Below are 16536 nucleotides of genomic sequence, written 5' to 3' on the forward strand. Positions count from 1 at the left end.
AACAATTTCATTGATTTCATATTTATTTATTTCCTTATTTAATTTGTACAAATTCATTTGAGTACTAGTATAGCATTACATTGGAAAGTAGTGCTAACTTAAGCATACAAAAGTGCACAAAATGAAATTATTTCTACACAATTAACTGAATGAAATGAAATATTTACATTTAGGAAGAACAATGCATACACAACTTGGGTGAACAAGTCTAATCCATATTCAGTAGCAGATTGTATTCCACTTAAGTGATGAGAATGTTATGAAATGCAAACCTGGCACAAAATCACATGGAATTATTAGAAGCAATGTTAACAGCACTTGGTGAAAATAAAACTTGCCTACAATTGATCACATTTCTACAAAACAAACTGGGACTAGTACAAGTGACAGATGACATTTCCTGATCATCAAAGGTGCATGTATGTACAAATAAGACAAACAACTATACAATAAGGGACACAAAACCATCTTCCAAATTCTTGAAAAAAAAACTGTTGGCTTAAACTATCACTGCAAATCCTTCTTTAGATGCCCCGAAATTGCATTGGAAGCAGAATAAATTATTCTCTTCAACTTCTGACCAAATAAGGCCCATATTATTAGTGATTTTCTTTTTCTACTATGTAGACAGGCATTTACTCGGGTATTTACAGTACCTCTTAACAAAAAAAAAAAGACTGGATGATTTAAATCATACTCCAAACAAGATGAATTTGTTAAAGGATCTATTTGAAAACCATCAACAGGATGCAGTACATTTCGCTTCCACCGTGATTCCGTTAACTATGACAAAACTTGACCTTAAGATGAAGGGGGTGGTGGTGGTGGCGGTGGAACCAGCATAGGGTTCACCCCACCAAGTTGATTGACATCAAAACCACCAGGTGGGGGCGGAGGAGGAGGTACAGGGTTGTAACCCTGACTAACAGGCGGTGGTGGTGGAGCTACACCACTCGGCATGGGGGGTTGAACAGGAGGGGGTGGAGCCTGTTGTTGCCATGGTGGCAAATTCGATGGTGGAGGTGGCGCTGATGCTTGTGTCTGCCAGTGAGCTGTTGTGGATGGTGGTGGTGGAGGAACTGGACCTGCTGGGAGAATATTCCAAGATGATTACATGTTACTAGTTAACAGAGTGAGTGAGTGAGTTGGGTTTAGCGCTGCTTTTAACAGTATTCCAGTTATATCACGACGTGTCAGCTTAATGTGGGAGGAAAGCCCAAAGTGATGCAGGTCTTAGACGTTTACCACTTCGGTGAAAACCACGAGCACAGGTATGGTGCTGACAAACCTAGAAACATAATTGGGGCGAACCAGGATTCAAACCCACAATCGTAGGTTTCTGGCGTGCCCAAGGTACGCAACTCTGCACAGCGAATGGCAATAGTTAACAGAACAGGGAGACAACAGGTCAAGAATTAATTTCAGTCAAAAAGGAGGTTCAAAACTGAATTAAACTTGGATTAGGCAAAAATATGTCCTATTCATCACATGATAAATGTATTGTGATATTTACTCCTGTTTGGAAAATTGTCAACACATTGATAGGCCAAACCTTGTGAGTACTGCATCCAGGGTGTGGAGGTATGTTGGTTGTTTGGTGGAGGTGGTGGCGGCGGATTCAGCAGTGAAGGAGGAGGTGGGGGAACACCTGAAACAAAAACATTCACAGCTCAAGTGAGATGAACAACACACAGACACATCCCTGACCCGAATCCATTCAAAATATGTGCTGATTTTGCAGTGATGAGTTGCATGTTGAAAGAGTTCAATATTACCACCTGCATTATTTCAGTTTTGTCATGTTCCTGTTTAAAGGAAAAAAGCAGGCTATAGAGGCGTACCACTTTCATGATACCCGCGAACATGGGTATAATTTTGACAAAGGATCATAATCAAGGTAAATCTGGGATCTGAACCCACAATCAGCTGATCCTAGAAACTAAGGGATGCATTACAAAGATTAACATCATACTGTGTTGAGAGAAATCATAGAAGTCTTATTTCATCTACTTATAAATGTTGTAGACTCATGTCCCATAAGTCACAGCTGAGAGTTGGCCTTCAATAGTGGTTAGCTTTCCAAATATTAACACATTCCAGCAGTTATTGTGATCATCCTTAGTAACGTTGGTTGTCTCTTACACAAGCATAATCATAACATTATAACTCACCCATAGATGTTGTTACTCCAGACTGTGCAGAACTGTTGGGCTGCTGCCATGGTGCTAGCGAGGGAGCAGTGGTGAACTGTTGTGGGGGTGGGACGCCAGGGGGCATACCTGTGCTTATCACACCATGCTGTTGAATTTGAGAGGCATTGCTCACCTGAGGCAAGCCCCCACGATGTTGCTGTTGGGTTTGGAAACTAGGTGGCCCTAAGTTATGTTTAGCACCTGCATTCTGAGGCCATGGAGGATTGATTGCCTGTGGAAAGAGTCAATACATGTACCATCTATAGTATCTGTATATTTGCTTAAATAATCACAGTATACTATCGCATAAAACTTGAGATTAGCCGGAGGTGTTTTTGCATTGTTGCAAGTAACCCAAGGGGTAACTATGGCGGTTTCTTTTCTTATTCACTCATAGATTACTGAACTGTTATAATGAAATTCTAAAGTTGCATTACATTACATGATCAGACATACCTCTTGGGTACTAAAAGTGTAATAACTGATTGGCATTGAAGATTTTCTACGTCTAAGAACATATGCCTCAATAAAGGTGTAATCATAAAACTGAGTTGATTACAGATAACTTTGAGGCACTGAAATGAAGAAAGCTTGGTAAATATGACCTACCATAGGGTTTGGTGGTGGCTGATTGAAGTTTGAGTGTCTGGGTTGATTGAAAACATGAGATGGCCTTTCTACTTTAGGGGGAGGGCCTTCACCCAACTCTGCCATCAGAGACATATACTGAAACAAAACACAATTTTTACCAAGATATTTCTAACATAATACATTATCTTAACTCATATTTGTTCCATTTTTGTTTCCAGTACAACAGCTTAATCATTATTATTTTTTTCTTCATAACATCATTATTTAACATATATACATTATTTAATGAAAGTAATATACATGTATAAACACAATCTATTTGCATACATTAAATGTTGTGCAAGCAAAGTAAAGTGGGTCTTCAAAACAGTTCTCTTACCTCACTGTCCATTTTAGCTTTATCAGCTTGTGATTGAATAGGGGCCTGCTGCATTCTGAAACCATCACCAGGTCTGAAACCATAAGTGAACATGCATTAGTATCTGGTGGGGGAATAACAAATATTTCTGGAAAAAGAAGTTCTGAATTAGAACTTGATGTGAACATTAGCTGGTTGGAATATCTGTATTTTGAAATACTGGCCAGGTGTTAATATACTGGCCAGTCATATTAATTTGGAAAAAATTAATTTTAAGATTTACAGTATATTTTCGGACGCAGCCATGTAAACTAAGTAAGAAAGGGCCTATTCTCTTCATTAGCCCTGTTATCAATAAAATAATGAAATACAAGTCCTGTACGTTTACTGACAATCATTATAATCTGACTTGGGAAGTTTTGAATTTCAATTTGGATATTTTGATTGACATGTTATAGGCACGGGCGGCCTAAATATCAGCCAATGAGAAACCCTGCAACATATTATTGATATATGTCATAAGGGTTTTCTCTGGGTCCAGTTCAACCACCCAGTAGAAGTGCTGTGAAATGGGGTGGTACACCACCCAGTAGAACACATACACAGTATCAACATTATAGACTTACTTTTTCTCTTTACAATCTTGTGCAATGTGACCTGTGCCGCCACACACTGTACAGATGATTGTGTTTGTGATGATTGTCTGTGCCTGTTGTAGCTGTTTCAATTTCCTGTGATACAAGCGGAAGATTAGAAAATTAGATTTCATGATCTTGTGAAAAGGAAAAAGCATAAAATAGGATAAAAAGTAAGTCAAGTTTCTGTTGAGGTGTACGTATACGGTGACATCACTCATAATTTAATATGGTTGACACCGACATTCTCATTTATAAATTTCAATACAAAAGTGGACGTGCTGTTCAAATCGTCCCTTGAAATAAGAAGTATCTCCACATCATTAAATAACAGTGCAGTTTTATGAAAATTATTCAAAATGAATTGAGAACAGTCTGTCTAAACTAGCCAGTAATCCAAAGCTGATGTCTTGTCAAATTTATTTGTACTTAGTAAGCTTGGCTAATAAAACTCCCTTTATCAATCACCACTAAAATCTTCTGGAAATGATGCCAAGCGACACATTCAGGCTAGTAGAATCAAATGTTGCCAGACTGAGAATGAAAGGACACAATTTCATCAAAATCAGATCTTTTACTCTGAAGTCTCAAAAGAAGTCTGTGTGGGTTCTTGAGCCAATAAACAGTCAGAATTCCAAAACTCTAGTTCGTTTATTACCAGCTTCATTTAAAAATTTTGACATTACAAATGAAAACCCCAACACAAATGTTCTCCCTTATGGGTGTAGATGCCACAGCACTCAGAAACAACAGGATGTATGAAATATTAATACAAATATAATGGTGCCGCTATACTTTCTTCTTTTGGAACAAGTTGTTCTAGTCCATTTCCGAGATTCATTAGAAGCCTTGATGATGATTGTTTAACTAGAATGTTCATCTGATGCGATCGCCCACTGAAGTGTCCTCAGTCCTTAGTTCTTCATGCATTGTTAGGAGTGAACGATATATATCGATCTATCACAATTGTTTGCCCTTTTAAATCGATAGGAATTTATTAATGCCACAACTATTGTCAATAGTATGCATAACTATCAACTGTTTCAATTTGTTATGAACTATACATATATTATGCAAATTTAAAACCTGCCTCTGATGTCGGTTTGCAAAAAAACCTTCAGACTAGAGTTACTTGAATACACTAGAGTGACAGGGAGAAAATTGGCAGTCTTTGAGATTGTCAGCAATGCTTTATTCATTCCATTGCAATGATTAATGTAATATCAGGCCTTAAAGTTAGTTTATTACTATCGGAATACTATTACAATAGTGTGCGCTACTATTGCAATACAATCTCAATAGTGAAAATAGTCCCAATAGTCACCCCTAGGTATTGTATCAGAGAAAAAAGATCTGTTTTTAATGAGAGGGGCAGTCAGGTAGCCTAGTGGTTAAAGCGTTCACTCGTCACGCCGAATATCCGGGTTTGCTTCCCGACATGGGTACAATGTGTGAAGCCCATTTCTGGTGTCCCCCGCCGTGATATTGCTGGGATATTGCTAAAAGCGGCGTAAAACCATACTCACTCACTCACTCACTTTTTAATGAGATTTGAAAGGACAAAACCTTATGTTTCGGGTATTTCTATCATAATTTCAGTACAATGCTCTTCAATATTCATTTAGCTGAAACTACTTACGCTAATCCATCATTCTCCCTCAGCGTTCCATTGAGGAGGGCTAACTCCCTTAGCTGCTGCCTTCTGAGATCATTTTGTCCTTCAGGAACTTCAATACCTTGTCGTATAATCTCCTTGATCTGGAAATGGTCCATATTTACAAGTTGATCATATATCTTGGATATAGAGATGTCACCATTAAGGCTGATTCTCATCAATTTCAAATAAGATTATCATAAACGTACATTTACCTAAAGATGGAGATTCAATTCAATACTTTAAGTATACTTTAAGTATTTAAGGCCACAACCCCATGTGTATTGAAGAGAATTTATGGATGTCAACGTCTTTATTATGAGTGAGTGAGTGAGTATGGTTTTACGCCGCTTTTAGCAATATTCCAGCAATATCACGGCGGGTCTTTATTATGAGGAACACAATGTTTCTGAGTATATACTAACTCCATCATCCGGTGAATAAATGCTACGAAGCAGAGAACATATATTATATGTACCTGTAAGAACAACATATATACTTCTTCTTGAAGATACATATATATGTTCTCCACTTCATAGCATTTATTCACCTGGAGTAATTTTATTCTCAAAAACGTTGTGTTCCTCATCATGAAGAAGGTGACATCCATAAATTCTCTTCCTTGTGTGTATCACTTCTATTTACCATTCAAAGACCCCATGCATATCAGTTATTTACCATCAATGCTGTCTTTCACAAACACTTCATTTTCATAGAGTTACAGATAAAGTTAACCTGTTTTGCAATACCTCATGTGGTGATAAACATGTTTTTGTTTTGTTTCTTTCATTTTATTGGGTGTTGAGTAATATAAACCAATCTTCGAGCATCACATATTCAATTACACATGCAAATCAGAGAGTTTGAGTGCAGGAGAAGTGCTAATATGCTGACAATCTTGTCAGGACAGAGTCCCTGGCATCAAATGAATCTGTCCATGTTTATCAATTAATTAGACTGTGGCTCTCCCTCGTAGTTGACAATACAACATAGGCTGACCCCATATACCTAAGATTGAAAGTATCTACCTACACCAGCTGCCCAATTCATGCAGTAAGACAGTAACAGTGACAACTACCTTCTCAACAGCAGTTTGCACATTCTCTGGGTTGTTCGCTGTGACGTATGCATGTAGAGGTTCATCTTCTCCTGGCAGTGGCTGTCCATCTTTACGTCCTATCTTACCCTCCTTTACTGAACCTTTGCCTCTTATGATGATCTTCGCACCAGTCTGCAGAAAAACGTAATGTTCAATCATAATGAAAGATTCAGCAAATTCAAAACACAATATACAGGAAAGTGATGGCAAATTCATCACATGATATATACAGATTATTAAGGCATATTTACACTTTTTGATATTCTCTTACATCTTTTTCCAAGTTTTTCAGCGTATTTCCTCTGGGACCTATCAGCAAACCAACAAAGTTGATATCTGGGTGTTCCTCCTGTGGTATCATCACCTTGTCACTGACCCGCACCACTGGAGGTCTAGAACAATCAATCACATATGTAAGGCAACAACGCAGCTGTCACCAAGCAAGACAATACTGCCTTGATTCAGGAGGCAAGAGAGTTAACTGACTTTAAAAGTACAGTTTCCACCCTTGCTGAACTAGGCTGGAATTACTGGGCTCGATCGTAGCGACATCAGTGGCTATTACCAGTTATGAACCTTCTAAGCCTCTCCAATGGACCAATCGGATTCCAACTCTCGTATCACTTGCGTTTGCTTCACACAAAATGGTGGCACCGGTCAGGACGATCTGATCGATAATCAAGATCTATATTGTGATAAAACGGGTCTTACATCGCGAAATGCATTAAATCACATGATTAAAAACATGAAAAGATTTGGAAAATATCTGTTGACAACGAGTTGGCGGTGCACTAGCTGTGCAAATCCTGCAATCGACCAAAATCTGCACGACAGTTTACCAACTGGATTTCGATTTCGGTGCGCGATTTTGATTGGACTATGCATAGACTCGTTAGTCCAGCCAAAATATAACTCCATAATACCAGCCTAGTTCGGCAAGGGCGGAAACTGGACTTTTATAGTCAGTTAACTCTCTTGCCTCGGGAAGATGGGAGAAAGTTGACATGTCATTATAATATTTACAAAAGCAAAAGTAAAACATGACTTCCAAATTGCAACCATGGAGTTTGAAAAGAATTATCACCAGACAATTATTACCGGCATTCATAATAGCAATGGTTATTACAATGATTGTCATGATTATGTTATTACATATTATTACATAGGTTTAGTGTTTATACTTTTCATATAATAGATGACATTAATCAAAATAGCTTGGTTTTATTCTATTACTTATAATCTGGTGGTGGTTTGTAGTCTGTATTCAATTGCAGTGCTTCCTGCACGAGTTTATGCCTATCCTCTTCAAGCCGTTTCCTTGTCCGGTACTCCCTTGTATTCAGCCTCTTCCCCTCGTTGTTGTATATGGGTTCCGGAGATGGAGACCTGCAGACAACAAGTATGTGATAAGAACACAGCAACTGAACCCAACCACAACTGGCATGACAGACTCCTAGCAGCAGGGTTTGTTGAGTGAGTTATGGAGCTATGGGGGAATGGATGGATGGGTCATGGGTACAGGGAGGGATAGATCCTCGGGACAAAGAATGCTCACATCACATGCTATGATGTACCCAGATAACAAAAAGAAAAGAAAATTGACAGGCACAAAAGCTTCTTTGCATAGAAACCTGAAGCTAGGCATAACCTTTAAGCATTAGACATAATCAAAATTCACAGAAGGATCATGCTCTTGAAAACTTAGGGGAAAGAATGTTTTAACAAATGTGTATTACACTTGACAAATCAGTAGAAGATTGGAAGTTGGTTGACATTTCCATATATTTTAAACATTAACCATTTCATTCCACTCAAAATATTCAGAGCTATGAAGAATTGAAAAATAATGGATGAAATATAAAAAAAAAGCAAAAAACATTTATGATTTCAGGGCTACTTTTGACCTTTCATGGAGTGAATAACTGCACAAGTCACAGAGTTGTCACAAAGAAATGTTCTACATATAACTAGTTAATCCTTGAGTGGATGAAGGCACAAGGAGTACCTCTAACCTCAATGAGAGCATCAAAGAAGTTGTCATTCATAAAGTTTAATTGTATGATGTCTGCCTGTCAGAGACTATTCTCTTTTTCTGACAAATGATATTTTGTCAAATATAACAAAGGTTCAAATATAATCCTAATTAGCACAGTTGCAAATAGAAAGTGAAGGAAGGACAGGGCATTATTTACTGTTTCTCCAAGTACAAATGTCTTTACTTACCAAAAACTACATATAGATAGAATGTTTAATACAAATGTGCAGACAGCCAATTATACATGTGGTAGGTCAATGTTGGATTTAGAGTTTTGCTACACAGAGACAGGAAGTTCATAGCATTTATACTCAGTGACAATATTTTCTATTGGTTTAATGTAGTTAAGTGCTTCATGCAAATTCATACTTGGAGAAATAAAATACAAAATAAAGAAAGGTGAAATATGAAAGTGCACTGGGAAAGAGAACATGCTCTCTACACCCGCAGAATGAGCTTGGTAATCACTTTGGTCTGTCATGCACCAGTGAGGATGGGACTAACACTAAATCAGGGCCGACCATAGTTTCAAACATGTGCATTTTGAAAAATAATTCTCTTAATTTGCTGTCAATGTGACTGTTGTCAAGAGAAAGGCAATTAAGACTTGAAAGCAGGCAACTATATTATGACTTCCTCTGTCGCTGGAAAAGATCTGGAGTCATTTATCAAGAGAGTAAAATCATTATTTCACAAATCTAATTTCATTTATCACTCATGCATGGTTGATTTAAAAGAAAAGTCAATTATCAATGGGAGAAAAATTCAGATTAGTTACAAATGCTATAGAATAGCAGTAATGGGTTATGTGTGAGATATTCACATCATTTGACTCAACTATAGGAGCACTAAAGGAATAAGCTGGGATAACAAATTTGATATCACTAGCTTTCTGGAATGGGTCAGTTCTGATTATATTTAGTATCAATTCAACTTTCAAGCTGGTAAAGGAATCCTCAAAATTTCTATAGATTTTTTCAAGATTTGAAATACTTGACTTGTCTGTGACAACAAATAATTTCAATGAGTCTGAATGATAGCATAAGTACTACTTTACTTCAAAGAATATTTTAGCCAACATATCAATACAAGAACATGCAAACAAATAAGACATATTGATATTGTGGAAGAAGTTTCACTACTATTAACTTCTAATGCAGGTCCTTGAAATTTACTCTACATGCAGTTTGTGTGAAGCATTGGTTGTAGTAATAATTTAAGTGAAATCTCCAAATAGCACATACATGTTTGTTGCAAAGTTCTGATAATATCTAACACTTTATCATATGGACATAAGTATATACGGCAGAGGCTGCGTCTCAAATTAGGTTCTGTTTACTTGCAATGCAATTTGAGGTTAGACACACTTATAAACTCTTTATGGTGGAATGGGTAATACAAATTGCAGGTTTTGTTAAAGAATTAAATGCACAAGAGTAGTAGATACAGCCATTACCAGTCGTCATGATGGTCCCACCTGGTTGAAGTGTTTTATTGGCACAAACACGCATATAATTGATTCTTCATTTCTTGTGAATATCACATGCTTGTATCAACACTAATTCTCTGATGAAATTCACCGTTCTCAAAATATTTACAAAATCTAAACTTGTTTCATGAGCCTTGGAAAATAATTTTGATAAAACAAAGTTGGAATTGAATATGAATAAAAGGCATCATTCCTTCAACCAAAATAAGGCTAAACAAAAGGTCCCTTTGAATGAAACCGAGTTTAAACATAACAATAACAATGTTTGCCCAAAACAACCAAAACATATTGAATAATTGTGAACTAACGTGCAGGTGTTTTGTGAAAAATCATCTCATGTAACTCATTTATGTCATTACTTTGCCATTTTGGTTAGATCTGCAGGATCTTAATTTCCCATTCTGAGAACTCTTGAGAACATTTCTTGATGTAGGGTGAAGCTACATCATTCATCAATATCCTTTTTTTGTGCTTACCAAGTAATGAATGCTAAAGACTTTGGTTAACCTTTCAAAAACATCATAAATACCTATTGCTGAAAATTTGGTTATTACTAGGTAAGCTGGAAAAATAGTCAAATACATTTCAGGTTTAACAAGTCACATTTTAACAAAATGAAGAAAGAAAGATTGAATTATGAATATCAGTAAAATAAAAGTAAATATTAGCCAATAAAAACGTAATGAGAGACAATCTAAGAATTATTCTAGCAATGTTTGTGCCAATCTCCCATGCTCAGGCAGCCGCTGTTGACAAAATCAGATGATATTTAGGATTAACCCTCCGGCGTCAAACCTTTGTTCTGGATTAGGTGGAATGCCAAGGTCCCCAGTGCGCAGCTTACGACTTATTTCTTCAATCTGTAGGTGCACTGTAATACAAGTGGTTAAAGTAGCAGCAATTGTTCATTAACACATACACAAGTAACTGGTCAAAACCATTCTGGACTGTCCTGGCAGGCTTTTGTTTGCATTTGGGAATAAATTTGAATTTCTTTATTGACGACACTTACATAAAGTTACAAATAACATTTATCCAGGGTGACAATATGATGGCGTTTCATGGTCAGTTTCAGCAATATCTAACAATGTTTATTACAACAAGGGAATGTATTGAAATTACTTTCAAAATCTGGTATATATATATATATATATATACACTACTCAAAAGAAGTTAAAGAACATCGGATTCTTTTATATGACTAGTTAATGCCATGACAGATTAACTATAGTAATATGAACGAAACAGGTGTTCATTAACCTCTTTTGAGTAGCATATTTTGAATGTCTGTTTTAGCCATGTTTCAAACAATCTGCAGCATGTTGGAAGAAAGTTGTTTTTACACCAGAAACTACTGGCATAAACTATGAGCGTGTAATGACATACAGTCGAACCTCTTAGTGTTAAACTCATCGGTACATTGAGAAAAGCTTAATTTGGATACCTGGGACTCCCCAATGAGTTTTAGACAACTGGGAATTTGAGACATCCAAGTATGAACTATACAGTGTACTGCAATTGTTTGTCCCACGATAGTACTACATGTGTACATGCATATCGATAGAAATTTTAAAATGCCAATAGTCTTAGCAAGGATTGTCTTGATTTGAGTAGCAAGGGGGGCAAATGGTCGACTCTGGGATTGTCATCAATACTTTATTTATTTCTATAACATTGATTAATATAATTATTAAGTCTTTAAGTTGGTTTACTGTTGCAATAGTTGACAACTATCACATTTCTATTGCAATACAATCCCAATAGTGAAAATAGCCCCAATAGTCACCCCTAATATAAACATTCCATGAAAAGATTTGATGACATATTGAGAAAGTTTTAAGAACATGTAGAGAGTAAGTTATTTGTATCTAATAGAACTGCCATCAACAGTAAAATTTGACCTATTCACATTGTTTGGTAGCAAGCCTGTCTTTTTCTTTACATATTTTACAATTAATCATGCTGAGGTGTTTCTAACGTTTGCTTGTTTAAAGAAATCTCTGGCACAAACAATGAATGTCACAAGATAAAATCACGATGGGTGGATCTTGTTAAGATACATTGCATTGATAATGTTTTAAATAAAAGGATAAAATTAAACGCTTGAATAAGACACACTCCCATTGAGACTAATGCCGCCAAATCATGAAACGTGGGCAACAAGTCCAGAATGGTGAGACTGAAATTTACACCAAACTATTTAGAATCCTGCAATAGCAGAGCCTGAAAATTAAATAATTATTTTTACCTTACCTTTTCTTCTGAAATGTTTGGGCAGTGAATCGAAACACTTAAACACTATGAATAATGTATGGGAAGATTGTAAAACATAATAGTACATACTATATTATCCTGTGGGCAAAAAAGGTATTTAGCCATGATAATGTCCAGCAAGACTGTCATGTACATGAAGAAGCATAACAATGGCGGGTAAATATAATTTCATAATCAAAGACAATACATACATTTTTAAGTTTAGTTTAGTGCTTTGAAACCATATATCACATGTGGACATGAGCAACATGAACAATATTGTGTCATTTCTATTATCAAACTGACCTTATGTTTTCTGACCATGATAAATAAAATTTTCAATTTTCAATATTATATTAAAAAAAGGAAAATAATTATTTGAATCATAACACAAATTTGACTTTTCTTTGAAAATTATTGTGCCCTATTGAACCCTACTATCACAAATAAATCACAGCTTTTCATTGTTTAAAAGATTTTCCAACCACTTTCATAATGGCATTGTGTGTTCATATTCCTAACAAGCCCAGTAGTCAGAAATTGTCTCTTGGCATCACTATTAGTAGATTGTAAAATTTAAATATACTGACTGATACTAGTTGTGTGTACTAGTCTCAGGTTTTGGACTAGTGACTGCAGTTACAGCGTGATATTCTTAAATAGACATGATAGAGGACATGCAAATAGAAAACACAAAAATGCTTACAAAACTATTATTGTTCACATTGCTCAAAAGACATACAGAGTACAAAATCTAAAACATACATTATAATGTAATATTTGTCCAAACTGTCATTTCACTATCATAAACAACATGACCAAGCAAAAGCAACCTCATTTGGATTGTCATTCATTCACACAGTACAAAAAAAATAGAAAATGAGTAATTTAGGCAATGTCTCTCAATGTCTTCATTGTTACAAAACCAGCTTTTGTATCTGAAATTTGAATGTTCTGTTTTATCATAAAGTACATCTCTTACAAACTGAACTTTGTATTAACTGAAAGCTGTTAATGAAAGTGTTTTGATCCAATTCTTACCCAAGTACTGTCGTTCTTGCTCTGCTGTGAGATCAGGTGGAATGTAAGTTGGCATTCCTGGAATAACAGTCTTGTCATCAAACTCTGTGTTCCATCGACTCCGCCTTTTCTTCTTCCTATCTTCTGCCTTGCTACCATTATTGCCCATATTTGGGTTGCTTCCAGCACCCCAACCTAAGGAAAAAAGGAAAAGCTCATGCAGTGAGTGAGGTTCAGGGATATACACGGCCTGAAGTCTGCTAGTCCAAGACTTGTCGAACTAGTTGTTTCACCTTTAAATCTAATTATGTTACATAACTCACTCGTCCAAAATGAGTTGTAGATTAGTTGGATATGAACAATGGTATATTCCATTGCAGGAGTCTGATAAAAAGAAGTTCTTAACCACCCACTGTTCGCAATCCATCTCATTGCATCATATTGTGGCACTTATTTAGGCAAATGGCAAAACAAAACAAAAAACATAGCTCATATGTTTACATTCCAAAAGCTTACATAACAGTAGCAAATTAATGTTACTGACTGTGTTGCAAACTGAATTCAGTGTCTTTTTCAAAATTGGTTTATGGTGAATACATATTGTTTGTGAAAACATTTTTATGGATAGATTCATAAGCACTGCTGTAAATTTTTAATAACATTAAGAAGGATAATGAATACCAGTTTACAAAATTTGTTGCTGTAACCAGGTCCGGACAGAACATGAGATTGCTGCACTCAGATTATTGAGAGTTTAAGAGATTTATTTGACATGCGTGAAACAAACAGTAACACTTCCTTAAAGAGAGGTAATTCTTTATTGGCACCTTTGCTTTGAGATTTCAGTGAATCCTTCAAATTACAAACTATGTTACGATCACACTCAAATCATTGTACACCTTGTATTCAGAGGGCAAGGGAGGTAACCCATGGTGTATTTTCAAAATGACGGCTATATTACTTGCGCTAGAAAGCTTTCTGAGACATAGTCTCTGTTAAATGCAATAAACTATAAAAGTGCAAAAATGGAAAGGGTTTTACATACATCTCTGTTATTTCTTGCGCTAAAACTAGTCCCATTTAAAAAAATTGATCACACTTTGCAGTTTGAATTCACTAGCGGGTTAATGATTTGACTGCTTTATCTCGATCCTCTGATGTCACATCGCAATGAACTGTAAACTTAATCTTGCTGAAAACAAAACTTGGCGGTATTTTGTAGATATACAAGGTGTTACATGCTGATTATGTTCCAACTCGAATCAAGCCTATGGCAAATCATAATGATACAAGAGAGCTGTGGTCGACATGACAAACGCCCTGTAACTTGAGTGCGGCACTGGAATTTATGTACACCCTGAAATCTGGCGTAACTTCCAGACCTGGCAACTGGTTAATCGAGTAATCATGGTGGGTCTATACAAGTTATAATATCATTAGAATTAACCAAATTGTTTTATTACATTTGTAGCAGAAAATATTTACAAGATTATAAACTTAAATATATATTTCTCTCAATATGAACTGTTTGATTCGCATTCTAGACGTTGGCAAATAAGTAAGAAAAACGTACAACTTTATGGCTAACAACTTCTGGTTTAATGCATATAGCAATGTTTCGATGTAGATTCTTTCACTGTTATGAGAGATGTTTATGCATGGTATGTTGTGATAAGCAGCAGATTAACACTGACAACAACGGTAGCAAACAGATAAATGGATGTAGCAAATGTACAGTGAGAATCAACAAATAGCCCACAAGTTATGAAGCTCATGGGTAGAGAAGCCAGATATACAGTAAGAATAATGATTAAAGCGATTAAACAGTTGTGACAAGCTGATTGGATCCTAATTAAAAAGTCCATTGCAGATGAGATATAATACTTGACTTGTGTTGATCAAAGGTTTGTTACGGTGTATTTCAATAGCTTCTGAAAGTTTTCTTTTGATAAAGTCCTGATGATTTGTTGTGAGGATTTTGACTGTCAAACTGAATTTGATGCCTTGGGAATTTTTGCTGGTGGTCTGAGGGGCTGATTTGCTGTCTGCTTTGGCAGTTGAAGTTGTGTTTTCTTTGATGCGGGTATCTACTGTGCGGGAGGTTTCACCAATTTACGAGTCACCAGTCACAATTAATCTTATAGATTACCCTTTTGGGGGGTTGCTTGTTGGAGGGGATTCTGAGGCATTGGGAGGGATTGGGAGCCAGCCAATTATCTGTAGCCAGACATGATTACTGTTGTTGTCAATGTCATTCTGCTGCTTATCACAACATGTCATGCATATATACCTCTCATCACTTGGTTGTCACACCAGTTTAATAACGTTGAAAGTATCTACATAGAAATGTCACTATATGTCATAAACCAGAAGTTGTTATCCATAGTTTTACTTTCTTACTCTCAATATGAATTCAAGAAAGTAAATTATTTAGTTTTATGAACTAGGGTTGGGATGAAATAATAGTGGCTGGAGCATTTTCATTTCATTTGTGCAATAAGCAGGGTAGGAATTTTAAAGGTCCATACATAATAATTTATCATTGTGCTGCCAAAACCAAGGCTTTCCACGTCCTCGGATTCTTGTCAACATGGTAAGTTTTACAGTTCACCATCATGCCAGACAAAACGTAACATGCAACAATGCAACAAATAACATGCATGATTTATTAGGATATCACACGAAGCCGCACACAGTAATATCTCTGATTAAGTAACAGGGATCGATAAGGTTTTAGACACGTGCCATTTTGGCCTACTGGCACAGTTTCTAAACTACAACCATCAAGACCTAGATTCTTGACTTTCTTTTTTAATGTCAACATTCTTAAATCAAATTAGGTTTACTAAATTGTTTACCAGAGACATTGTCGCCTCCTTCGAAAGGTCTTTTCATAGGATTCTGTGTGAACATTGTCAACGCGATTCGCTCCGCTGTAAATATACCGCACAGCAGCAAAACGTTCACCACGATTCAAACAATGGCCGCCGGAAGTCGCTTGCTCGATTTGCCTCGTTTTGGGTGCTATGAGCTGTTTCCGAAAAGTCAACAAAACTATTTTCACCGATGAGTGAGTGAATATGGTTTTACGCCGCCTTTAGCACTCTTGCAGCAATATCACGATGAGGGACATCAGAAATCGGCTTCACATTGTACCTATGTGGGGAATCAAACCTGGACCTTTAAACGTAAAACATCAAAGCCAGTCAT

At 36.4% G+C, this 16536-nt stretch overlaps 1 protein-coding gene across 2 annotated transcripts; it reads right to left on the minus strand.

Moving 5' to 3' along the window:
* Window positions 1–40: 40 nt before the first annotated feature.
* On the minus strand, window positions 41–16319 carry LOC139468543 (splicing factor 1-like). Of its 2 annotated transcripts, none has more exons than XM_071250589.1 (13): window positions 16185–16319; window positions 13348–13521; window positions 10849–10924; window positions 7763–7915; window positions 6801–6921; window positions 6509–6661; window positions 5416–5534; window positions 3768–3872; window positions 3163–3235; window positions 2802–2918; window positions 2172–2424; window positions 1553–1648; window positions 41–1085 (listed from the first exon to the last, which is right to left on the minus strand). In XM_071250589.1, the coding sequence occupies exons 1-13, from the start codon at window positions 16237–16239 to the stop codon at window positions 802–804; spliced, it is 1779 nt and encodes a 592-aa protein (XP_071106690.1). In that variant the 5' UTR covers window positions 16240–16319; the 3' UTR covers window positions 41–801. The 2 variants fall into 2 exon arrangements, with proteins under 2 accessions (XP_071106690.1, XP_071106689.1); XM_071250588.1 differs by having other exon boundaries at window positions 41–1088.
* Window positions 16320–16536: the final 217 nt, after the last annotated feature.

Source organism: Haliotis cracherodii, unplaced genomic scaffold (genome assembly GCF_022045235.1).
Source record: "Haliotis cracherodii isolate W230 unplaced genomic scaffold, xgHalCrac1.p SCAF_2, whole genome shotgun sequence".
NCBI classification, from domain to species: Eukaryota; Metazoa; Mollusca; class Gastropoda; order Lepetellida; family Haliotidae; genus Haliotis; species Haliotis cracherodii.